General features: G+C 48.6%; 2 protein-coding genes across 2 annotated transcripts; one reads left to right on the forward strand and one right to left on the reverse strand.

Annotated features, from left to right (window-relative positions):
- The first annotated feature begins 6,524 nt into the window (after window positions 1–6,524).
- Window positions 6,525–9,124, forward strand: LOC143008421 (uncharacterized). Its single transcript, XM_076160177.1, has 7 exons — window positions 6,525–6,560; window positions 6,643–6,645; window positions 6,772–7,214; window positions 7,317–7,464; window positions 7,638–7,726; window positions 7,933–8,104; window positions 8,720–9,124. The coding sequence occupies exons 1-7, from the start codon at window positions 6,525–6,527 to the stop codon at window positions 8,876–8,878; spliced, it is 1,050 nt and encodes a 349-aa protein (XP_076016292.1). The 3' UTR covers window positions 8,879–9,124.
- Window positions 9,125–9,425: 301 nt separating this feature from the next.
- On the reverse strand, window positions 9,426–24,786 carry LOC143008393 (mitogen-activated protein kinase-binding protein 1-like). Its single transcript, XM_076160133.1, has 33 exons — window positions 24,682–24,786; window positions 23,858–23,949; window positions 21,859–21,921; window positions 21,688–21,745; window positions 20,228–20,398; window positions 19,946–20,083; window positions 19,677–19,859; window positions 19,204–19,364; window positions 18,920–19,112; window positions 18,663–18,800; window positions 18,395–18,582; window positions 18,227–18,318; window positions 17,988–18,113; window positions 17,678–17,748; window positions 16,882–17,003; window positions 16,590–16,665; window positions 16,312–16,423; window positions 16,135–16,198; window positions 15,910–16,020; window positions 15,671–15,798; window positions 15,532–15,569; window positions 14,978–15,178; window positions 14,732–14,844; window positions 14,424–14,620; window positions 13,479–13,670; window positions 13,105–13,171; window positions 12,412–12,543; window positions 12,101–12,234; window positions 11,301–11,981; window positions 11,107–11,197; window positions 10,738–10,811; window positions 10,130–10,215; window positions 9,426–9,853 (listed from the first exon to the last, which is right to left on the reverse strand). The coding sequence occupies exons 1-33, from the start codon at window positions 24,784–24,786 to the stop codon at window positions 9,614–9,616; spliced, it is 4,638 nt and encodes a 1,545-aa protein (XP_076016248.1). The 3' UTR covers window positions 9,426–9,613.
- Between the last annotated feature and the right edge of the window lie 190 nt (window positions 24,787–24,976).

Genomic DNA, 24,976 nt, shown 5'->3' on the forward strand with positions numbered 1-24,976 from the left:
AGGAGAGGAGAGGAGACAGAAGGAAGAGAGGAGAGAAAAGGAGAGGAGACATGAGGAAGAGAGGAGAGGAAAGGAGAGGAGACATGAGGAAGAGAGGAGAGAAGAGAAGAGAAGAGAAGAGAAGAGAAGAGAAGAGAAGAGAAGAGAAGAGGAGAGGAGAGGAGAGGAGAGGAGAGGAGAGGAGAGGAGGGGAGGCCCTTTTGCTAGGTGGAACAAACTATGATCTAAATACAAACAAACGGGTTCTGTCATACAGAATATGACCTGAGGTACAGGTCACAGGTCATAGGTCACATGTTCCATGTTATATCATCTGTTTACATCACAGCAGGAAACAGAACTGAGCTGAACGCTTGGTTCCTGTGGACACTAACTCATCCTGACTCTGTGTCTTAAACTCCTTCTGTAGCCCAAATGTGTCAGCGTTCATCTTTAAACGTTTACATCTTTCTGCTGTAATCATCAGAAGTTTTCATGTCATGACTTCTGTCCCCAGACTGTGTTGTTGCTGTGTCCTGATGTCATTTTTCTGCTTGTATAAAACGATGTTAGACACCAGCCCCACTGCATTAGTATACACTCAGTGACACAGGCAGTGCTGGCTCTGACAGTGTCACAGCCCTCACTGACCTCCCAGCGCCGTGTGTGATGAGCCGGGGCTGCGACTCACCGAGATCACAAGTCGCCGCGCCTCACCGTGACAACGACGTCACCGCGCCGGCCTGATGGAGGCACTAAGCTGCACATTCACTCTGTTACCACGGCGTGTGTGTGTGTGTGTGTGTGTGTGTGTGTGTGTGTGTGTGTGTGTGTGTGTGAGGTGATTATAAGGCCTTTACCTGGGGCCCCCTGCTGAGAGAGATCTACAAGTATGGTTATGAAAAACGCCTAAATGTTATGAAGAGTGTAATATGTCAAGAACATGTGTGTTACCAGTATAAACCAGAACCCTGTAGGTCACTCAGTCTATCTCCTCCACATATCCCATCATCCTCTCTGGCTCCTCTTTGCTCTTCTGGTATTCACAGGTGCAGAATTTACACGTTTGCCACGTCCCACCGGCAGAATGCTTCAGATTCCTGCACTGGCTGCACATGTGTGCTGCATGTGTGTGTTTCCATCCACCTGGACTCCATCATGTCTCCTCCTCACACACAGATGAACACACACAGCTTCCATAGCACCAGGCGTGATCTTTCCTTCTCTCTAACACATCTCTTCCCTGCTCTGATGATTCTGCCTGGCCGTGTTGATTGCGTTCCCTCGCCCGCTTTTCCTCCCTTGCGGCCTCCCGGTCACCCTTGACGCCTTCCCCCCCCCTTCCCCATGGGAAATAGGAGCCCCAGTCTGACAGCGGTGGGAACACCCCTTCAGCTCAGGTCTATTCCTGGCCGTGCCACACTCATTATGGGATTTATGGACAGCCACATCGCCGCATGGGGGGGTGGAGCCCAGTGACGCCTGAGTGGGAATTAGCTCCGCTCAATCATCAACACAGACAGAAGTGGGACGGAACCGATTTGACAGAGACTGATGGGCCAATGATAACGGACGTCTGCGAGTGTTAACCTGCTTTACCTGAGCGCTCTGCAGGACAGTGGTCACAGTGCTTCATGAAACTCTTCTTCTGCTGCTTTTATGGCCTAGCACTTTTACTACTAACTGAAAAGCAAAGCAAAGCACAAAGGAAGCAAAGGAAGAAAACTTAATGGAATGGTTCCTCAATATGTTTTCAAAAGAAGATGGCAGAGTGGAAAGAGCTCAGTCAGACCTTCAGTCCACCTCAGGACACACTCAGACACCTTTACTGTAGGATAGAGTCGCTGCAGCACTTTGAGTGTGTGTGTGTGTGTGTGTCTCCTCGCTCCGCTGCTCCTCTGTCACAGCCTCCTCATCCCCTCCTCCCACGCACATCTCAAAGTTTCTAATGGGGGGCATTGCAAATTTGACAAATGGCGACCTCAGCATTCTAAAGTTCCCTCTGCCCACAGAGCTGCTATGAGACACGGAGCTGTAAACTTCTGTCACTCAAAAGTGCAAACATGACCCAAGAACTCACAGCAGCCACATACAGACTGTACATACTGATAGAAAAACAGTAAAAGCAATAAAAAATAATATAGTTTCATGTAGTAGATATTAACATAAGTTATAAAATAACTTTGGGCATTCATGTCATGAAGTTGAGCTGGACTGATTTGAATAGATTAACATATGGAGCCTTAAAGGCCCAAACTATAGGAACCTCATCATACTGCTGTGACAAAGCGACATCTAGCGGCGGATTGTGGGAGTGCCCAGGTTACTATCGTGCATCCATTTGTAGGTTGAATTTGTGGCTGCTGGTGATGTGTGTGTGTGTGTGTGTGTGCCACAGCGTCTCTGCAGGGATGATGTCATCCTTTATCAAAGTGAACTTAAAGTGCTCCATATATGACGATTGTACCACACGTGCACAAACACGTACACAGAGACATCCTCCGTTGTCCCCATGGCAACTGCAGCAATGTTGCCTCCTTTTGGAACCATTTCTCTCTCACTTATACACACTCGAATTTGAATTAATCCTTTAAATAAATGAGCATTAGTGTAAGTTTAGCTGCTGTATTTAGAATCTAACTTATACTCCAGTTGTCCACTTGAATGAACCTTTAACAGGAGATCTGGAGTGAAGGAGAACAGGGCACTCTGAGGTGAGTAGAGGTGAGGAGGATGCTGCTTACAGGTGTTGGAACGAGGCCCAGAGCTGATGAGAGGCTAACAGCACTGCTGTCGCCTCAGAAAGCTCCGTCCTGCCAGCGTCGTCTCTTCTGCCTAACAGCAGCACGCCTCACCGTTACCTCCTGCTTCCCCCGGCACTCTGATTGGCTGGAACCACAAAAGGAGATCTCCTAGAAGTGACATCATTACACCCTCTCCCCATCACACAGCATATGTCATGACCACATGGTGAACACACACACACATACACACATTAGACACTTTTAACTTATCCTGATATTCCTGCAGTTGTAGTTCTTCCACATTTTGTCACATTGTTCAGTTGGAAGTGTTTGGACTGAATGCACAGAGAAACGCTGCCAACTCCAGCTCAACATGCAAATGTTCTGTGTCGTTCCTTGGCGAGAGCGATGAGATGTCTGGACGATCTGCAGCCCAAACAAACAAACAATCCCTCTGTCACCCACCAGACGCTTCACTCATTCTGAAGTGGATTACTACAATTAAGTCTTTATAAAAGTGTCGATACAGGAAGACGAGTAGATGATTTCACATCAGCGGCACAAATAAGAAGAATCAAGTAAAAAGACAAAACTATCATCATCCAAGGTCCTGTCAGTCAAACTTTATGCTACATAAACATTTATATAAATAGACTTACCTGATTTTATAAATGGACCCTTCATATCTCTGTAGAGGGTCATTAATCAATCAACCAATCAATCAATACGTTCCTCCACTGGAATCCGCCTGTGAAATGCTGCAAAGAAATGAAATGTTGGTGAATTTTAGATCATTCATTTTACAACCAGGCAACACTGACATGACACACAGACACACAGACACAGACACACAGACACAGACACACACACACACTCGTGCACCAATTCACCCATTTTTCCATATGAACTTTACATTTAGTAAAGAGGAAACCAGACAGAAGAGTTTCCATCAGAGTGGACTTCCTGCCTTTCACACCTGCGTGGAAGGCACCATCTAGTGTTTGACATATGTAATGTAAAGAGCCTCTGACAGGAGGAACGTTCACATGAAGCACAATCAATCTGTGCATCCTGATTCTATTCATTTCTATCGGCTGCTTTTGTCTGGGGCCTCTTTGTGTCGTGTAAAATAGATAAGTGTCCCTTTGAAGGGCTAATTAACTAGAGGTCAAGGGTCAGCATAGATGTCTGTGGAGCAGGAGAGATAAAGTGACCAGTTTATAATATGAAGCAGGGGATGATAAAGGTTTTACACTCCATGTTTGCAGATTGAATGTGAAGCACTGGGGCTGAATAAATGTCAGGCAGGCAATTCTTCGGGGGATTGACTCTCACCACTCTGAGACTCTGTGTGTGTGATTACCCACATTGTTCACTCCGGACGCCGTCTCATCTAATAACCGTGAGGACAAACAGCTCCAGTGTGCCAATCCAAACATCTCGCTGCTGTTTGCGATGATGTCGTTGCCCCGGAGATTAAATAGGGGACTCCGTGGAGATTTATCCAGTTTGACCCAAACACAGTGAAGGAATCAAATCCTATGAGTGCTCAGTGTGCAGACTGCAGCTGAGAGGCCTCATGCTTATGTTAATGCAGGTTTAACACACAAGCATTCTGTTGCTCCTAACATATATCATTGCCTGCTGATGTGCCTTTGGGCAGGGCAGCAGGGGCAGACATAGTTACCCGGGGTCCCTGGGCCAGCACGTGTAAGGGGCCCCTCCCCGACTCGTTCTCTTATTAACCTGAGGGTGATCCAAGCAGCAACTTTTGTTTTTCAGCGTCAGTGGAACCTACAGAAAACAACCCAACCGTGACTCCTGACAGCTGTAATTGTGTTAGTGTGTGCGGCTGAGACACACACACACACATGAACGTTACACGGTCCCATGACTGCTCAGCACGTCGGGCCAGAATCAGGTCATTGTGCTGTCAGTGAGGTGAAGCCAGAGCCGGCTGGAGTGGAGCTGGAGAATGGAATGACTCTTACATAGGAGGCACATGGCAGTGTTTGGTATCTGACAGACACTGTTCCTCTTCTCTTTCTCACACACACACACACACACACACACACACCATCATTTCATACCATATGTCATAAATCATCTATCCTTATCCCCTTTCTGACCCTCTGGTTCACTGTGATGAGTCCATGTGACCAAACTGAACTAGCACACTGATGACTTATTTACATACATTTTGGTTTGATTCTATTTTTACTGTATTTATTCTGTCAGATTTGTATTCTTATTTTAATTCTGCCTTTCATTATGGTTTGGGTGCCAGTGTGCTGAATAAGAGCTGCACTGAACCAAGACACTGAGAGGAAATACTCAATCAACCTGAATGTGATTTATTTCAAAGTTTAGTCTTGTTTTTATTGAATGTTATTATTGTGACATGTCTCCTGTGTGTGTGTGAGTGTGTGTGTGTGTGTGTGTGTGTGTGTGTGTGTGTGTGTGTGTGTGTGTGTGTGTGTGTGTGTGTGTGTGTGTGTGTCCAGGTGCATAACTTACACATGTCCGATCACAATGGCTTCAGAGTTCTCCAGGAGAAGGGGCGTGTCCATGGCTGCGTCCTCCATGGAGATGATCCGGATATGAATCCACATCTGGAATTCTTATAAATTAATAAATTAATTAATGAATCGCCTCATCCTTAAGACAATATGTGATCATGTGTGTGTGTGTGTGTGTGTGTGTGTGTGTGTGTGTGTGTGTGTGTGTGCGACATGACGCTGTGGCTCTTCCCCACAGTGGGGTGATGGACTAAGGAGTGGCTAAACCCTGAGCGGGTTCAGGCCTATAAAGGAGACTTCCTTCCTGCTGGGCTCCAAGCTGGCCGACTCTCTGACGCTCCTCCATCCTCCTGTGAGCACCTGAGGACTGAAGACAAGAACAAGGTGAACTTCTGCTTTATTCTCTACAGATCATCGCTCAGATTATGTTTTACGCCTGAATAGTGGGACGTTTTCACAGCAGCAGTGAAATAGATTTGTGGATAATTAGGCTGCCTTAGTGAGTAATGCTGCTTAAATCTCCTATTATTGAGTGAAAGTGTGTGTGTTGAGACGAAGCAGACCAATGAAAACAAGGCGCTCATCCTAGAAAACAGAGAAGATGTGAGATTATTTGCATATTTTCAGATGGAATGTTGTTGCTGTGGATGATATTGATCACTCATAGCTCAAATATGAAATGAAAATAATTGATTGATTTACTTTTATATTGTACATAACAATGATGCAATTTGATTGTGATAGTTCGTTTCTGTGAAATTAACGTTACCATAGCAACTGGGTGTGTTGGTTGTGTTTGTAAAGGGTCCTGAATGACACCACTGAGACCAGGTGGACATTTAGTGAGACTAATTCAATCTGTGGTCACAAGAACAAGAAGCACAATCTGTTGTTACTGCACATTCCTGCCCGAGGACACATGACATCGTCCATCAACGTCCCATTATGTCTCTGTCTCTGTCTGTCTCTGTCTCTGTCTGTCTCTGTCTATTGTCTGTATACATACAGGCTTTAATTAATGATGTATTTATTTAAATCACTGACATCTTAACAACGTTCAGGCGCCCCTAGTGGTCATATAGGGAACCTGCATGCTATATTGACATTTTAAACAGTTTGGTTGATGGACTTTTTCAAATTAAAATGTAAATATATTTAAGATCTAAAATTCACAGTCCCACTTCCTGCTCACTGTCGTTCTTGTGATTTTAATTGTAGTCTAGTTTGGTTCTGTCTGTATTTTTCTGTAAATAAACAAACTTGCTCTTGTTCCTCAGCTAACATGGATGTAAGTACGTCAAACTCTGTCATTCCTACGGTAAGAACCAATCATTGCAATCTTTCATATCCATCTAAATATCAATGTTAAATCTTTGCTTGTGTCACTGGGCTGGTGTTAGCTGGTGTCTTCTATCCTGTCCACCTTGTCTCTCCCCCATTTCCTTCCCCCGGCCTCTGACCCTCCTCTCTCTCCATCCTCCTCCTCCTCTCCTCCCACTCCTCCTCCGTCTCCTCCTCCTCCCCCTCAGCACCCTGATGCTCTGTGTGGCAGCTGCCCGTCCTCCTCTGTCCCACAGGCTACCGTTCTCTGGCCGGCCCCGCAGGCGAGCTCAGGGTTCCCCGCCTGGCCAGGACCGACCGCCCAGCCGCCCCAGTGCTGGACCGGCCAGCCGAACACCCCCTGCTGGCCAGGGCCGCAACCTGGTCAGGTTATGTACCCTGCCCCGGCTGAAGCCATGACACCTGCCCCTGCTCCTGCTCCTGCCCAAACCGTGGCTCCAGCCCCTGCACCTGCCCAGACCATGGTCCCAGCTCAAACAATGGTCCCAGCTCCAACACAAGCCTGTCAGCCCTACTGGCCCTGCCCCCAGTACCAATCTACCCAGCCCCCAGCTCAGGCTCAGGCTCCGGCTCCTTTCCCAACCATGGTCCCAGCTCCAGCTCCTGTCCAAACGATGGTCCCAGCTCCAGCTCCTGTCCAAACCATGGTCCCAGCTCCGGTTCAAGTCCCAACCATGGTCCCAGCTCCAGTTCATGTCCCAACCATGGTCCCAGCTCATGTCCCAACCATGGTCCCAGCTCCTGCAACCAGCATCCATCCACGTATGCCAGGGTGGCCTGCGCACCCTGCTTGGCCTTACAACCCTGGGCAGCCAGGGTGGCCGGCCCAGGGTCACACTATCCTGCCCCCACAGTGGCAACCACCCACATCTGGACCACTAGTGAGTCAATATTGGTCATCTACTCATGAGGAAAGAGTGAATGAATGAACGAGTGAATGAACGGATGAGTGAGTGGATGAATGGATGAACGAACACACACAAGTGTGTCCAGAGCTACACAAGAAGATAACGGCTTCATATCCATCATGTCATCATTCTCTGCTCCCATCTAGAGCGTGCCGTACAACTTGAACTTGGCCCGAGGAATCTATGACAAGATGATGATGACCATCAGGGGCCACGTCAAACCAAATGCTAAAATGTAAGCTTGGCATTTATTTACCCTCTCATTGTGTTTGATTCATCTTTGTCATATTCTATTAAACCACTTAAACCTGAGCAGACCTGCTGCCAGATCAGATTTGACAAGTTCATGAGGATAAAGTATTTTTTCTGGGCTTAAGTTCATACGGTGATGAAGCTGATGTGGGAATAAGTCGACATCTGCCAACTTTGCTCTGTCCTCAGGTTCACCGTGAACTTCCTGAGAGGCAACGACATCGCCTTCCACATTAATCCCCGCTTCAGCGAGGGAGGCAAGCAGGTTGTGGTCCGGAACCACAAGGTGGGCGAGCGCTGGGGCCCCGAGGAGAGGGAGGTGAAGGGGCCCTTCCCCTTCGCCCAGGGGAGCCCTTTCGAGGTCAGTGACAGGAAGAGGAAAGCTGAGCAGTAGATTGAGGAATGGTCCTTAAAGATGCTATGTGTACCATGTTAACATCAGAGAGTTGAAGTGGAGACTTAGATTGATCTGAAATAAGAACAAAGTGCCCAAATCTGCTGCTCTCGACTGCTGTGCCACTGATTTAGAGCACAAAGTGTTTGACAGCACAAAAGGCCATCAAGACCTCATGACAACAATCGTATAGAGCCCAGTGTTATGACATAGAGGCCACTGGGGTCTGGTTTGGCTCTGATGTGCTGCATTTGATTTGACATTGACGTGCTGATGTTTAAGTGCTACACATGGCGCCTTTAACTGACTGAGGCCGCTCTCTTGTTTGGCTGGAAAGGGTTGGAAAGTCGTTTGGGAAGACTGGTCCTAGATCAGGGAACTGCTGTACTGCAGGGAGGCTCATGGAGGTCAGTGGGGAACCAGCAAGAGGCGCCAAACGTCTAATGGCTGCTTCATAACAACAATCACACCTGTTGTGATCATAGGCAGAGTGCACATCATTGTTTTGGGTTCTGGTACTAAAATGATTGTTGTAATTCTGGATGAACAACTTTTCACGTTAATTCGCTCTGCTGTTTGCAGATGAAGATCCTGTGCACGAATGAAGAGTTCAGGGTGGCAGTGAACAACATGCCGCTTTTCGAGTTCAAACACCGAGTCAGAGAGCTCAACCGGATTGACAGAATCAACATCTTACACGACGTCATCCTCACCTACGTCCTCGTGGAGACAAACCCATAGGACACACGCAGCAACGCGGTTACACACACACGCAGCATGTATTGGCACAATGACACACATACCAGCGTGGTGTAAAAGCACGGGAGCAGCAATGCGCGCACACACACACACACACACACACACACAGTACTCAATTTAAAGCTTGACCGACCTGTTCTGCAGCGTCATTATCTACTAAGCTTCTGTTTCTTCGCGCATGAAGACGCCTTTGCTATTTATTGTGTTTAATCTTTTCTGTACTATTAAATTGTTATTAAAATAAGATAAACCATGAACCAATATCGCTTGACAACGACATCCTGTTAACTGGAGTGAGACATTAAAACCATCACCGTGAACTGAGTGTGTGTGTGTGTTCATTGTTTTCCACTGAGTCACACTGAGGCTCTGTGACGATCAGCATCCATCATGAGCCTGAGCCTCATTCTGCCCCTAGAGGTCACCGGTGGAACTTCATGTGTCACCCGCGTTCAGTTAAGGCCGTTTGGCTGCATGCTGTGACTTTATCGTACTCGTTTTTCTATTGTTTTCCGTTTTAATAGCCATTATCATAAAATACGTGTCAAAATACAACATAAAAAGTTGACAAACATGAAAAAACGTTAAAAAATAAGACTTATTTCAGTGCAAAAATCTTCCAAATTCAATTTGAATATCAAATATAAGAGTCTCTCTGTATGAAGATCAGAATGAAACAGGTTTGTAGTTCACAGTGCTGCAGTGAGCGGTTGCTCCTCAGCTGCGGCTCTCCAGCTTCTTCTCCACAGACTTCAGCAGCAGCTCAGCATACTGCTCCAGCAGGGCCAGGGCCGGCTCTCCCTCACCTTTGGCCCCCGGTTCCCCCTGGGGCCCTTCAGCCTGCGGGGGGGGTCCAGACAGAGAGTCCAGCTGGGCCTTCATCGAGCACAGAGCCTGGGACAGAACGCTCCTCATCTCCTGCTGGCCTCCGCCTGGCTCCGGGCCGCCGCACAGAACCTGTTCACAACATACACACGCGTTAGCAGTTAGCCAGGCAGGCAGAGAGTGAGACAGGCAGACAGACGGGGAGGTGTTATCATGCATTATGTCATTTTGGGAGCTTCAGAAGCAAAACCAGTTATCTCCAGAAAGCTGCAGCCGAACATGTTGTAGGATGGAGTTTAGGTTCAAAAGAAAACTACTTATCTTTTCACTGCAGTCTCTCTCATTTCCTCACACACACCCACACCCACACCCAGACCCACACACACACCCACACACACACTGACTGACCGTGGTGTAGAGCGTGACGGTTCTCCTCAGACTGTCGTGGAGCTCAGTAATGGCCTGCCTGCAAGTTTCCAAGGTGATCGACTGATCTGCAGAGGATAAAACGGACTCTTTCAAGTACAGCACAGCGTGTGGCCCAAATATGTACACACACACACGCGCACACACACACACACACACACACACACACACACACACACACACACACACACACACACACACACACACACACACACACACACACACACACACACACACACACACACGCGCAGGAAGCAGATGAGGAGAGTAGCAAAGAGCAGCAGTCTACACAAATCAATCCATATGTCCATAAACATCTGTCTAAATCTCTACGAACATATGGACCAGCAGACTAAGTGACATCATCATCCTTGGTGTTCCCACTATTGGAGCGGAAAATCAACACTAGACCTCAAAGCGTCCCAGTGGACTCACCCTGAGAGATGCAGACGGGGACAGAGACAACAGACGGAAGGACGTGAGACAGACGGACAGACGCGTGAGAATGAGGATGAGGGGAGGAGCTGGACTGAAGCAGAGGCAAAGCAGCGGTGACAGACAGGTTATTAGACGAGCTGTAGGGGTCAAACCTGTCTGAGGGTCAGCTGCGTGTGTACAGGCGTGGGCGGGCACCAGGGGGCCCTGTTCAGTCGGCTCCTTGGCACTGCAGGTAAACATCAAAAAGGTTTATTACATCAAATTCAAAGAATGCAGTGACTCCTGAATTGACACAGACACGCAACTGATGCCACACACTCCACCCTGATGCAACACACATCCTGAGTTAAGTTTAGGGGGGTCGACGCCCATATGTAGCCCGTCCCTGAGTCAACAAAAACCATGAACCTGCAGGACTGCACATGCTGGTTCAGGTGTGTGTAGAGTGAGTCAGGGTGCCAGTGTGCGTTCAACAGCCAAAGAAATAAAATGTTACGATGTTAAAATGAAGCTTAAGATACCTGATATCTGAAACTGAGCCTCTCCTCTGCTTCACTGGTAAAGAGTTCGGCAAAGAAGAATCCACGTTTGAGGAAACATGACCTCCCAGGGCTGAAGACAACAAGATGTAAACACAGAGATGCGTGTCAGAAAGACACGGTTTAGTCGTGTGTGTGTGTGTGTGTGTGTGTGTGTGTGTGTGTGTGTGTTTAACCTGGTTTGTTTCCTGGTGAGAAGGCAGCATCACATCCAGGCTCAGCAGTGGGAGTGAAAGGCCTGGCCGGGGCACCAGGGCAGGCCGAGTTCGTCCTCACGACCTCACGGCGAGGACTGACGGTCTGTTTAGGCAGAGGGATGCGGGAGGGAGGGAAATGGGGGAAAGCTGAGCCGGGGTTCGGAGGAGGCGTGATGGTGGAGGGGGGAGTTGCCGGTGATGGAGACGCCCTGCTCCGTAACGGGGGCGACGACGAGGGAGAGAACGGCCAAGCAGAGATTGGAGATGATGAGAGTAGAGGAGACTCAGCAGAGGAACTCCTGGAGGAGGCCGGACTCCCCAGCTGGAGGCCTTCAGCCACGGAGGAGGAGCGGCTGCTGCTCTTGGCCAAGGAGCTGGTGGTCGGGCTCATGTAGGAGCGCTCGGCCTTACGCTTGGAACCGTCCCAAGACTGAGGGGACTGAGAGGACTGAGGGGACTGAGAGGACTGAGGGGACTGAGGGGACTGAGAGGACTGAGAGGACTGAGAGGACTGAGGGGACTGAGGGGTCTGAGGGGTCTGAGGGGACAGAGGGGACGTGAGCTGGAGGGACGATCTGGTAGCATTGGAATCCATGCAAAGAGTCTGAGGCCTCTGGCACAACGGTCTCCGGTCACCAGAGGGCAGAGGAGAGCGAGAAGCTGCAGAGAGGACGAAGAGACGCAGATCAATATGACGTCTAAAATATGGAGAACCAATAAGAACAGGGACATAAAAAGAAAAAATGAGATAAGATGAAGTAAAAGGTGGTGAAACATACGGTCTGAGGTCAGGTTCTGGGTAGAGTGTGACTTCTGCAGCAGCGGCACTTTGGACTGAGGGTTGGACCAACGCCACAGTTTGACCCTCGACCTCGTCTTCTTCTGGGGCCCGGGGAGCTTAGAAGCATCAACCCTGCGGACACGCGAACACACAGCAGAGCGACGTTTACACACACATCGATGCAAACAGGAAGTCTTTTGTGCTTTTTGGACTTCTGCATTAAAGCTTTGTTTAATCTGCCAAAGGAACATTTGTCTATAAATATCCCCCCGCAGTGTTTTGTCCTCTTGCTCTGTGTTTCCTTCTTACTCAGGCTCGTCCGTCCTGCCAGGGGACACGGTGGTCTTGTCTTCCAGGTTTCTGTCCTGGCCGTCTTCCATCAAAGGCCGCACTGTGGTCGGCGGGGGACGGTCGTGTGCTTTGGCAAACAGAGGCGCCTCCCTACACGGGGACGGGTCGTTACAGAGACAGAGGAGCACAACACACACATTTAATCTGCAGTAATAAGACGATATGGCAGCCAGCAGGCGGCTAAAAACTATTAAAAGCATTTTAACTGTGTGAGAGCCGTAAAGCTGCATAAATAACATTAAATAAGAATAACTGACTGCTCCTAAAGTGATACAAATGTCATATTTCTGTGCACCGCCTACAGTTTTTGTACACTGAAGCTGCTGCAGATTCAATTTGGCCCAAATACACTGAAACACATTTCACATTCATCAGATGGAGGGAAATCAAGGACAAGTGTGATTATGGGAAATCATGAAGCTGTGAAATTGTACACTTCAGCTTCAACAGAAGGGACTGAAACACACACACACACACACACACACACCTGCTGCAAGTGTAGGTTATACACACACCACTCTATGTAATTGTGCGGGGATGGAATCTGAGCAGTTTAAAGAGACAGAGTGGCGCTGGAGGAGCACACACACGGGCGATTTAGCAGGTGTGGCGCTGTGAGTCCACGGCGGTCTGAAGTGGCACAAACGTTACCTGTTATTTCCTCTCGCCAGGAAGCGTGAAGACATGCTGAGCCTCGGGACTCTGCTGCTCCGCTCAACTGTGGACAGACGGGGGAGGACGAGTGATGAACGGGGAGAAAGAAGAGAGAGAGGGGGAGGGGGAGAGGGAGAGAGAGAGAGAGAGATTAAGAAGCAGATCGGGATGGTGTGTGTTCATGCTTGGACAGACATCTCTACTGCATGAAGTTCTCATCTCATCATGCGTGACTTCAGGTGAGACTTGAGTTTGTTTACTTCCAATCAAAGAAGCTAATCTAATCAACTTTGACATTGTGAGGGTGGGTGTGTGTGTGTGTGTGTGTGTGTGTGTGTGTGTGTGTGTGTGTGTGTGTGTGTGTGTCCTACCCATGTTGCAGTTGTCTGCGAGCGTCTCAAAGTTCTGCTTGAGGAAATCCTCCCGGCCGTCCTCTGTAGTGTCGCCGACGGCCCGCAGAGCCTCGTCGATGCTCGTCACCTCTGCCTCGTGCTCCTCTTCCTCCCTCTGCTCGCTCTCTTCCTCCCTGCTGTCCCGCCTCAGTGACTCCATGTCCTCACACTCTGAAATCAAACAGGAATGATGTCAGACATGAATTGCAGCAGCGAGGCACAGAAACCCTCTTTGCAGGCCCTCTTGACCTTTATACTGCCTGTGTTAGCAGGTAGCTACTGGGTAATCCTTAACAAATGAGCAGCCAGAGCGCCCGGGCTTATGTGGATCTACAGTCTGATGTGTTTCAGCCCTGAAAGGGGGAAAAACCAAAGTGCATGCAAATCCCCATGGGCAGGTATGAGCGGTGTACTGATGAACACCACAACAAAGGCTCTGTATGTTAGAGAGTAGCTGCTTTCCGTTGGCAGTTTTGTGCAAAACACATGCAAATGTGTCAACAAAAGTCACATGTGAATCATCAGAATATAGAATGTGTTGTTTGACTCCAGTGCCGTATCAATTTTTCTATGCCACAAAGGTTTCATCAACTGTACATATTCATTTTCCTCTAAATCAAGCCTTTCTTCAGGACATTAGAGACGTTTTTGCAGCCATTTTCCTTTCCACATGTCTCCACCAGGGGGCGACACTGGCAGGGTGAAATAAAGTCGTAGACGTGAACGAAGGCTTTGACTCCTGATATCAACCTGAAAAAGTGGATGAAAGTGGATCCCGTCCCGCTGAACGTTGTTCAGAGGAACGTTGTGCACTGCACTGCAGAATGCTGGCCCCTTGTGGCAGAGCTGTTTTATAGAGGTATGTAAAGGGGGGGGGTGGGGCTTCATTGAGCTTCATTGGTTCTGATTATAAGTGGATCTCACCATCCAGGAGCTGATCCAGGCTGGACTCCCTGCTGCCGTAGCCCAGGGAGCAGGCGCTGTCGGGGCTGTAGCCATCCTGGCTCTCCACGCAGTGCCCTCGGCCTTGCATCCTGCAGTGCAGCTCCTTCACCCTGTGATCACCGAGGCATGAAGAGGAGAGAGGAGAAAACATGAAAGAACAGAGCCAGGGAGAAACGCTGCACCCAGAATAGAAAAGCACTCTGGTCACTTAGGTGAGAGTGTGTGCGTGTGCGTGTGCGTGTGCGTGTGTGTGTGTGTGTGTGTGTGTGTGTGTGGTTGTGCTTTACCTGCCAGTGCCGCTGCTGTTCCTCCCTGCAGGGTGAAGCTCGGCCCCCTTGGTGCCTTTGGAGGCGTGAGAGGACGGACGGGCGTGATGTCTTTTAGCTTTGTCCTCCAGCTGCTGCAGTAATGAGTCCACCAGAGACGAATCAGAGTCTTATTTACTCACACACACTCTACCTCCCTGCCGTTCCCCACACTGTCACTCTGTGGGTTCAGATTAAACACATTCTGCTGTGTGTGGGGTTGAGTACCGTAGGCTCCTGCAGGCTGGACGAGCTCTGTCCGTCTCTGGCACCATGGTGGACGTTGGGGCTCTCCTTGTGAGAGAACGTCTCGAGCTGTCTCAGGTCCAGCATGGATTTGACCATCAGCTCCAGCGAGCCCATACGGTGAGACCAGCGCCTCCGAGGACGCTTGGTGGGTCCAGGAGGAACGGAAATCAGGCTGGCAGGCTTCAAAGAAGGTGCAGGAGAGGGACAGAGTTTAGAGCGGTTCTTACTGTGGCAGCTCCTCATGAGGGCTCATACCTCCAACAAGGCAGAATGAGTGGTAATTCTTCACTGATCTAAGACATTGGACCTTCTTCATGACTTTTGAAATCACATATAAAGGAAAGGAACTAGGATCTACTTGGGATTTGAACCTAAGACCTTCTGGCTGTGAGGTCATTGTACGAACCAATGAAGTGAACTAATAAACAGAACTAACAAAGCTCATCATAGAACTTCATTCCACCATTTCTCATAAGAGGGATTTTCAAACTACTGAAATCAATATGCATTCAGCAAGGAATGGAACCACCAACCTTTGTCAGCTCGTAGTCATTTCCTTCTTCTGAGCCACCTGGATCAAATAAAGAAGACGAAGTGTTTAGATCTGCCTCTGCATACAGTAGAGGTCGGAAACATGTCGGTGTCCGCATGAGTTCAGACGCTGCACATCACCTGTGTCCTCCTCTGCATGGCTGCTGTCAGAGGACGTGTTGGTCGCGGTGTCTTCTGGGTCGTTGTCATGGTCACGGTCACTGTCAGAGGACAGACCACCCGGAACGCAGGCGCCGCTCGTGTCTCGCCTGAAGTGACACGAGACGTCAGAGTCAAATAAGCGCCTCGCTCGGGGATCAGGGCGGCCAAATGATGATCGATGGACGTGTTTGTATGTGTGTGTGTGTGTGTGTGTTTACCCGAGGCTAGCGGTCTTGCAGAGCGGTGTGTTGGGCTTTGGTCTGAGCTGACACAGCCTCTGCCTCATGTTGATGGTGAGCTCTGGGGCCAGTCTCCATATGAAGATACAGCTGAGGGATCGACAACAAGCATCAACCACAACGACCTAAACGACCCAAACAACCCCAACATGTTTTTACACCGTCTGCACGTTTCCTGTTCAGCTTCCACGGCTGGACTCTCACCTGTCGCCCGACACAGAGATCAGATGTGTGCAGTCGTTGGTGAACTTCATTCCTGTGACGATCTCTGCAGACAAACACGTCATCAATGAGTCATGTGATGAGTCATGATCACTGCTGCTGTCTGACAACATGTCATGTAGAGCGCAGGGTGTGTGTGTGTGGGTGTGTGTGTGTTACCAGAGTGTCCAAACACAGTGGCCACACACTCTCCGGTGTAGAAGTCAAAGATGCTGATGTTCTTATCGGAGCAGCTGGCGGCCACATACTGACCTGAGGGATCGATCTGAACCTGACAGGAGACAAACAGGAAAGCACTGCAGACATCGGCAATCAATTCATCGATCACATTTGGTTTATATAACAGGAGGGTAGTGTGAACACGTCTAAATACAGTATGTGTGTGTGTGTGTGTGTGTGTGTGTTTGTGTGTGTTTGTGTGTGTGTGTGGTCGTTACCCTGAGCAGGCTGCCGTCTTCACTCACTGATCCTTTGTACGCTTTCTTCTGTTTGCCGCTGTTGATGTTGAAAATCCTGCAGACAGAGAGAAAAGAGACGAAAAGCTCCAGGATCAACTGTAAACCACACACACACACACACACACACACACACACACACACACACACACACACACACACACACACACACACACACACACACACACACACACACACACACACACACACACACACACACACACACACACACACACACACACACACACACACACACACACACACACACACACACCTAATGGAGCGATCCTGACAGCCCACAGCAGCATATTTGCAGGTGGGGTGCACATCCATGTCGTACAGCGTGGTCTTCCTCACCACATGGTGACTTCGCCTGAAATCTGTTCCTCTGTCAGTCTGCACAAAATAATACAAAAGAAAATCAAAATGAGATAGATCACAATCCCTCCACAGCTTCCATTTGGAACAACATTACAGACGTTTATGATGAAACAATGACTGAATGTCAGATTGATTTCCTGCTAATAAATCTTCATCTTCATCATTGATCATCATCATCAGGGCCTGGCAGGAGGAGCTGCTTGTTCTGACTCATTACAGAGAAACATTTACATTCAGCATGTTTGTTTCTATCTGTCTATCAAAGACAAACATGTTCTATTGGTGTAAAGATCTAAGCTGCTGAGGCTTGAAGGACACAGAGGACACAGGGGACACAGAGGACACAGGGGACACAGAGGACACAGAGGACACAGAGGACACAGAGGACACAGAGGACACAGCTGCTTTCTTAAATGACTTCTCTGCAAAAACGCCGGCCTGCTGCTAAAGAGGAGACTTGCTGGAGCCTAATGAGCCTCCGTCTGCTCCCTGCGACCCGGATCAGCCCGACCTTTAACAAGAACCTGAAGTGTAGAGACGCGACCCAGTGACCCAGGAGCAGAATGCAGCAGGACGACTGCAGGAAAATCAGCACTGATAGACGACTGATACTGCTGTGATGTACCAGACCTTCATGAAGAACTTCAGTTGTTCTCCTGTTCTGATGTTGTCATGCAGATGTTTCTCACCCTGTGTGCCGTGTAGAAGTAGATGCTCTTATCCGCCCCACAGCTGATCAACCTCAGCTCATTGTCACTGGCTACACAACAAAGAAACATAAAACGTGTTATTAGAAAAGTCCTTAAAGTCTCATTTGGATGATTTTACACATTTTTCGGGCTCAAGAGCAAAACAGCAAAGAGGTAATATTTCTCTGTATAGTAGTAAAGTTTATAAGGCCATCAGAGTGATTTAGGAAAAGCCTTTGGAGCCTTTGGGCGACACACACACACACATCGCAGCTGCTTTAAGAGACTGACATCATCTTCAGTTTCTCACCAGTGAACCGGACGGCCGTTATGGATGAAGAGTGCTCGTCCAGCGTCTGCACCAGACTGTAGTCATCCTCAGCATCCAGCACGTGGATCAGACGGTCACGGCTCGCTGTGGCCAGAAGCTTCACACCTGCCGGGGATAACACAGTTTATGCAACACACACACACACACACACACACAGGCGGCACACAGGTCATTATTACACATAAACTCACTGTGGACACACACACACACACACACACCTGTTTCTGGTTTACTGTACTCCAGACAGAGGATTTCAGCATCGTGGGCCTCCACTTTCAGAATCTCCTCCATGCTGCTGAGGTCGTGAACCCTGATACAAACACACAAAGATCAATACCCGGCAGCCCGACCACACAGCCGCCGCCACCGCAGGTTTATTTTCTCACCTCAGCATCCCGTTGCGGTCTCCAGACGCCAGGTGTTTGCCATCTGGGCTCACGCAGACGGTCCTGATGCCGGTCCTGCTCTCCGCTGCCGTTCCATCTCCTGGTCTCTCTGCGTTCACGTTCGTGGTTCCTTCCCGATCCAGCGGGGACGCTCGGTTCCCGTCTGGGTAGATCACGTGCAACAGATCCTGCAAAGACAGACGGACAGAAGTGAGCGAACGCAAATTCATCTGAAGGCTAAAGTATCATGTATGAAGGCCAAACTCACGCCGCTGAGGATGTTCTGAGTCTGAGTTTGGGTCCAATCCTCCGTCCGCCACAGTCTGATGGTGTTGTCAGCCGAGCAGCTAACAAACACACCTGACGACAGACCTGAACCTGGACCCCCAGAGACCTCAGGGAACATCTGAGGAAAGACCAAATGGAATTCAATAGATGAGAAACTTTCTGTAGATTGTCCAACTGATTGATCAATGTCTTCCCTTTGACCTAAACCTGGCCTGAAAGGGTTAAGCAGGTGTTTACCTCCAGGTCCCAGACGCAGGCGGCGTGATAGAGGGCGGAGTACACCTTCCCCACCCTGCCCACATCCCTCACGTCCCACACGTACACACTGTGGTCACTGTACACGCAGCTGAGCCAGCGGCTGACGGGGTCGTAGGTCACGGCGACGGAGTCTGGGTAACGAGCAGCCGCCGTCGTCGAGGAGAAGAGGTGGCTGATGGGAGACGGGATACCATGCATGTGATGACGCAGGAACAGGAAGAGAAAGGAAGGAGTGACAGAGAAACACGGAGCTATTTCCTCACCTGGCGCTGGTGACGGTGGAGACGTCGGTGCCAAGAGCGTGAGGGCGTGGCAGCGTGAAGAGGAAGCTCAGGTCGGCGGGGCTAAAGACTCGCACGGTGCCGTCAGCACAGCCACAGAAGATCATGTCCTCAGACAGGGACAGGGACTGAGCCACGCCCGTCTACAAGGCAGGACACCACACAACCAGAGAAGAAGAAATATGTTAATAGCGCATATAATTATTTTGTTCAGGAGATCAACAGGGTTTTTGCTGGGACAGTAAGGACGGTAACTATCATCCTTCCGATCCATTCTATTTGCCCAATGGAAACCTGGAAGTCCCCTTAATCATCTAGATATAATTTTTCTCTGTTTATTGAGATCTTTTTATGTTTTAGACCGAAATTGGGATCAACACCTGGTACCAGGTCCACTCAGGCTTCAAAGGGTTAACACTGATAAAGGTTCAAGTGAAGGATAAAACCAAACTCACCCGCAGGTCCACCCACTTCTCCAGCACCCGTTTCCCGTTGAACTCACACAGCAGGCCGGACGAGGTGATGCAGTAGGTGGAGTCAGACGTGGAGCCCCGCCCACAGGCCACATCGCTGAAGAAGTTGTTCCTCAGTTCGCCCAGCAGCCCCGAGCGCCCCAGCAGAGGGACGGGAGCGCTGGCCTGTACACGCAACACGGACACACAACATTAACCTTTGACCCTCGGAGCTCTGATCGGTCACAATGGTGATGATGTCATTTTAATACCTTGGTGGTCTTGCAGTGGTCCAGATACCAGAACTTGACGTGTCTGTTCCCTACAGTTACGAAATAGGAGCTGTCCTTAGAGAAAGACACGCCCGTCACCTTACTGGACACTTTGTTGGTCGCCACAACCACGTCCTTCTGCAAGAACACACACACACACACACACACACACACACATCAGAATCACACAGTCTGAGTTTGATCTTTCCATACTAAGCTCAGAGTTTATCAATCAGGCCTAATGGACAGTCTATGGACGAATGTGATAACGTTTGGACGAACCTTCCAGGCCCAGACGTTGACCATCATGTCGTGCTGGTTGCCCACACTGACGATGTATTTGCCGTTGGGGGAGAAAGCCACGCAGGAGACGGCGTACTTGTGCATCTGCAGCTCTGCCACCTGCTTCTGCTCGGCCACATCCCACAGTCTCACTGCGGGAAGATGGCCGCTCTGATGGGGGGGAGGAGGGAGAGAGAGGGGGGGGAAGGGAGAGCGATGGAGATTATAACTGATTCTAACACAAAGCATCATTAGAAAACAGTAAACAAACGACATTTAGCTGTAATTGATCCAGCTCTCTAAACAGATCCTCCACAGTGACCTCTGAACCTGCTCACCATAATCTCACGCTTGTCCCATGACCTGCTGCTTTTTCTCCTTCAGTGATCATGAGGTCAGCAGGCTATTTGTGTGATATCTTCTACTGTAAGCCGGTGATCGACCTTACACAGGACGGTGCTCGACGTGTGTGTGATTACATGAAAGGATGAAAGGAAGTCCAACAAAAACGATGAGCTATCCTTCCTGCTATAGATTACTCATTGTTAGATTGTGTGTGTGTGTGTGTGTGTGTGTGTGTGTGTGTGTGTGTGTGTGTGTGTGTGTTGTTATCAGATCAATCAGCCAGGATGTCTATTGTACTTGTAGGCTTTGATCAGGGGGCACAATGATGTTTGATTGCTGATGTATGCTTGGTTAGATTGGTTTCTAAACGTCTTTAACTTCAGTGTTTGTTTCTATTCGTTTTCCGTCTCGCCGCCTGCAAACTCATAAACATTTAACGCTTCTCCATTCAAATCCTCTGAGCTTTAAAGGTGAAATTAGGATATTTACATCGACTTCCTGGTGAGCGGCGGTGGAGCAGTCTGCCGTTGCCATATTTGGTTTCCTGGCCTTTGCTCCCTGCTGTCATGGCAACCGCAGCGCACTCAACCACTTACACAGAGAAGACTTTAATCGGCTTTGATTGGCTGGGGAGGATTAAGGCGGCGTGCTGCATGGAGGCACGCGCTGTGACCACAACGCCCCGCCACAGACACGGCGGGAGGACATTAACCCTTTCACTGGCAGGCACCAACTGGACAAACTAACAAACTCTCATAATGAGGCAAACCGCTAGTGAGAATGCAGCTTTCAGCAAATAACTGGAAACCTCGAATTCTGTCTGGCTTTGTTTGTTTGCATTGCTTGAGGATTTTGAATTTGTGGAGATCCAAGAAGACGAGCAGCTTTGTTTGCATAAGCTAACAGGGAACTAAATAACAATCCAGTCCAACAAAATAAAAGATAAATCACATCGTAAACCTTGTGACCTTTTTGCAGAGCAGATATGAGGGGAAAATACATTGAATAAACTCATAGCAAATGCGTAAAAATAACAACAGACCCAAACCCCTAAGATGTAGGAAGTGCAAAGTGAGACAGATGTGATGCACAGGGACAGATGACTGATGACTCACCTCTCCTGTGACCAGGTACCGCCCGTCGGGGGAGAAGGACAGAGCCGTGATCGTCTTCCTGTGAAGGTGAGATGAATGCGGGGGAGAGTTCAGCGTGGCAGCCTTCAGGCCGAGCACAGTTATGACAGTGTGACGTGAACGCAGACTGACATGCGTCGCTCAAAAACCCACCTGGATGTGTTGATAATGTGCTGCTGTCTGTTCTTCCTGGGGTTCAGCAGCACCACCACGCACCTACACCGGGAACACACAGTCAGAGCTCCACCACACACACACACTTATGTTGTGTGTTGAACCTGCTGGGTCGTAGCTGCAGGCAAAGATTTGGTTGACAGACCCAGTAGAGGCGCTGTAGGGCAAGCTTGTAGTGTGGCCGACCACCAATAGACCTGCTTAGCAACTGCATAAAACAGCACCTCCACAAGGGGCAGCATTGTGAGGTGTTGATCGTGCATCTAAACGCTTTTCATTTGATGTAACAGCTAATTTTCCTCTAGTTTATTACCTTTTTCACCACAAAAAACAGCTCTATCTTTAGGAGGAAAGGCTCAATTTACTGACATGGAAGCTCAAAACACCTATATAGAACTTTTTACATATACACACATGGATATTTCACAGTCCTGATTGTACACACGTCTACCGCTAATGCTTAAAAAACGATGGCGTAATACTGGAATCTGCACAGCTGTACTGACACAATAATGAATATGCTCTGAGAAGGAAGTCATATATCTGGCTTAACAAGCTTCTGCTTATCTGTTATCTAACGTGCATTCTGAGGCCTGGTTAAGTATTTTCCAGGGTATTAAACAAAGAATTACAATGACTGTTTACCCACTCATTCATTACATAATGTCTCCGTTATTTATGAGCAACACAATTAAACGCTGGAGTAATTTAGATACGATTAGGTGAGATACGATTTAACAGCTTTCGTCAATTACAGGGGGAAATAAGAATCCACAGGTTTTATGTTCGACACTTGGTTGTGAATTGCTATCAGTAGAGCTGTAAGAAGGCCTACGCTTCTGACGTCACGGCAGGAAGTCCAGAGCATCTTCTTAACTGGCGTCCTGGCCCTGCGCTAAACGTACGTGCCTGCAGCCTCGCACAAACACTGAGCTCTGTGTCACAACAAACCAAAGCCCCTGAACGTGTCAGCGCTCGACCTTTGTCCAATGAGCTCGGCTTTGTCTGAAGATTTGAGCTGAAAACAAAGGAGGCTCAGTTCTGCTGTTTCTGTTCCAGCCTTGTGGGAATCCAACATGCTCCTTTTCTAAACTCTTGCTTTCACCTCGGCGCTGCAGAGCAAAACCACCGTGTCACTAAATCCTCCAATCTGCAGTTCATTACTCATCACAATGCTCACATTCTGCAGCAGGCAGAGCAGCCCAGCAGCTCTACCATGTGACTGTTACACGTGGTTAAAGGGCTGCCAGAAGCTTCACATACATCTGCTGCAGTCTATATAACAATGTCTGTATGTACGCTCCCTCTACAAATACACAAACTAGAGTTCAGACCTCCACCAAGGCAGAGCAGACCTCCAGTTTACTCTCCATCTGAAATTTAACATGTGACTGACTCGACTGTGATCAAAATTTAACTGTTGTTTCATGTTTCATGTAAGCAGTGAGAGCACCACGTTTGGTTCCTGTCCACTGATTAATTCATGATGAGATGCAGCACTAAGTGAACAATGAGCCACGCCCACTCAACTTTGTTAGCCAGAAAAACAGTAATGAAAATGAAACAAGGATGAAACTTTTGTCCGGTTTGTTCCTGACATCCTGCATGTAAACTCTTGTGACAATTGACCCAAATTGTTATGAGGTGCAAAGGGGCGTGGCCTGTATGTGTGCAGATAGACGGACAAGCCAACGCAGGGGAAATATAACCTTGGCAGAGGAAATAAGAGCGATAAATAATGCAAGAACAGCATGCAGCGCTCGAAGGAGAACACACACACACACACACACACACACACACACACAGCAGAAATTTGCCCATGAAAAACATTTTTGAGGCAGAATGCTGAGAGACAACCGAGCGCCAACAACACAAAGATCAGATGTGGAGATAAAACAGACACACACACACACACATCCACAAACACGATCAAACATGGACACACACAAACACGTCCTTGTCTCTCTCCCCTCCTCACCCTGCAGGATACGCCACCAGTCCAGTCCGCGGGTCGCAGGCCAGCCCGCTGTTTCCTGCCGCCGTGACTCCCAGAACCTTCTCCAGCATCACCTGAAGGGATACACACACACACACACACACACAGAGACACACAGCAGGGGAGCACCTGTCACAATCACTCACACCACAACAACAACAACAACAACAGCAGCAGCATCTGCCTGGGACGTAATGATCCAGTCTGATTGATTTCATAGTGAGGACAACTTCTTCTCCTGCATTTCTAGACTTTTATGGCTCAATGTCTCTGTAGCAAACTAAAGAAGCTGGTACTTTAAATGGTTCCACTTGTAAACAGAAGGACAGAAACCTTTGTTTAGTATTGATTGATATTGATTAGCTGGTAAAACTGAATGAGTGCATTAAGTAAGACCTGATCTAAACACAGAGTTACACAGAGGGTTTGATAAATCACAGTTTCAGGGATTTACACAGCAGCTGTAAGAGTCTGCAGTGAAACAGAGCCGATGATGTCGCTTTTAGAGCAAACAGCAGAGAAAATCACAACGAAATCAAACGCAAACACCCTCCAGCTTTGATTTCAGCTTGTGATTTAAATTGGACTTCTTCTAATTATGTAGAATGTTCCTTTAATGTGTCACAGTAACACAGACTACAGACAGACAAACATCACTGCAGGATGAAAGAATGTAACTACTGCTCTCACATTTGACCCAAACAGTTGTGAGAACTTCTTTCTACCTCCTGATGTTGCTGTGACACTTAAAGCTGCACATTCTCCTGTTTGGCCCCCACAGCTAAGCTGGAGGGTCGAGGTCGTACCTTACTGCCCGGGCTTCCTCTCCTGCTCTTCATGGGTTTGGATGTTGGAGAACGCAGGAGGTTCCTGATGCGGCTCGTGATGGTGGTGACTCCATCTGCAGGCATGTTGGCTCGGTACAATCCAGCGAGTCAAACCTCCACACAGGTGTGTTACTGATGCTCCTGCAGCGTGTGTGAGTGTTGGGACATGTGGAGGATCTGATTTGACTCTTCTTCTCCTCCTCCTGGTTCCTCCAACTTGTGCTGATAAGGAAATAAAGAGTCAGTTTGAACATGAAAGACTTTAACCGCACTC

This window comes from Genypterus blacodes, unplaced genomic scaffold (genome assembly GCF_046128005.1).
Source record: "Genypterus blacodes isolate CSIRO-AG114 ecotype Tasmania unplaced genomic scaffold, CSIRO-AGI_Gbla_v1 ptg000104l_1, whole genome shotgun sequence".
Lineage (NCBI taxonomy): Eukaryota > Metazoa > Chordata > Actinopteri > Ophidiiformes > Ophidiidae > Genypterus > Genypterus blacodes.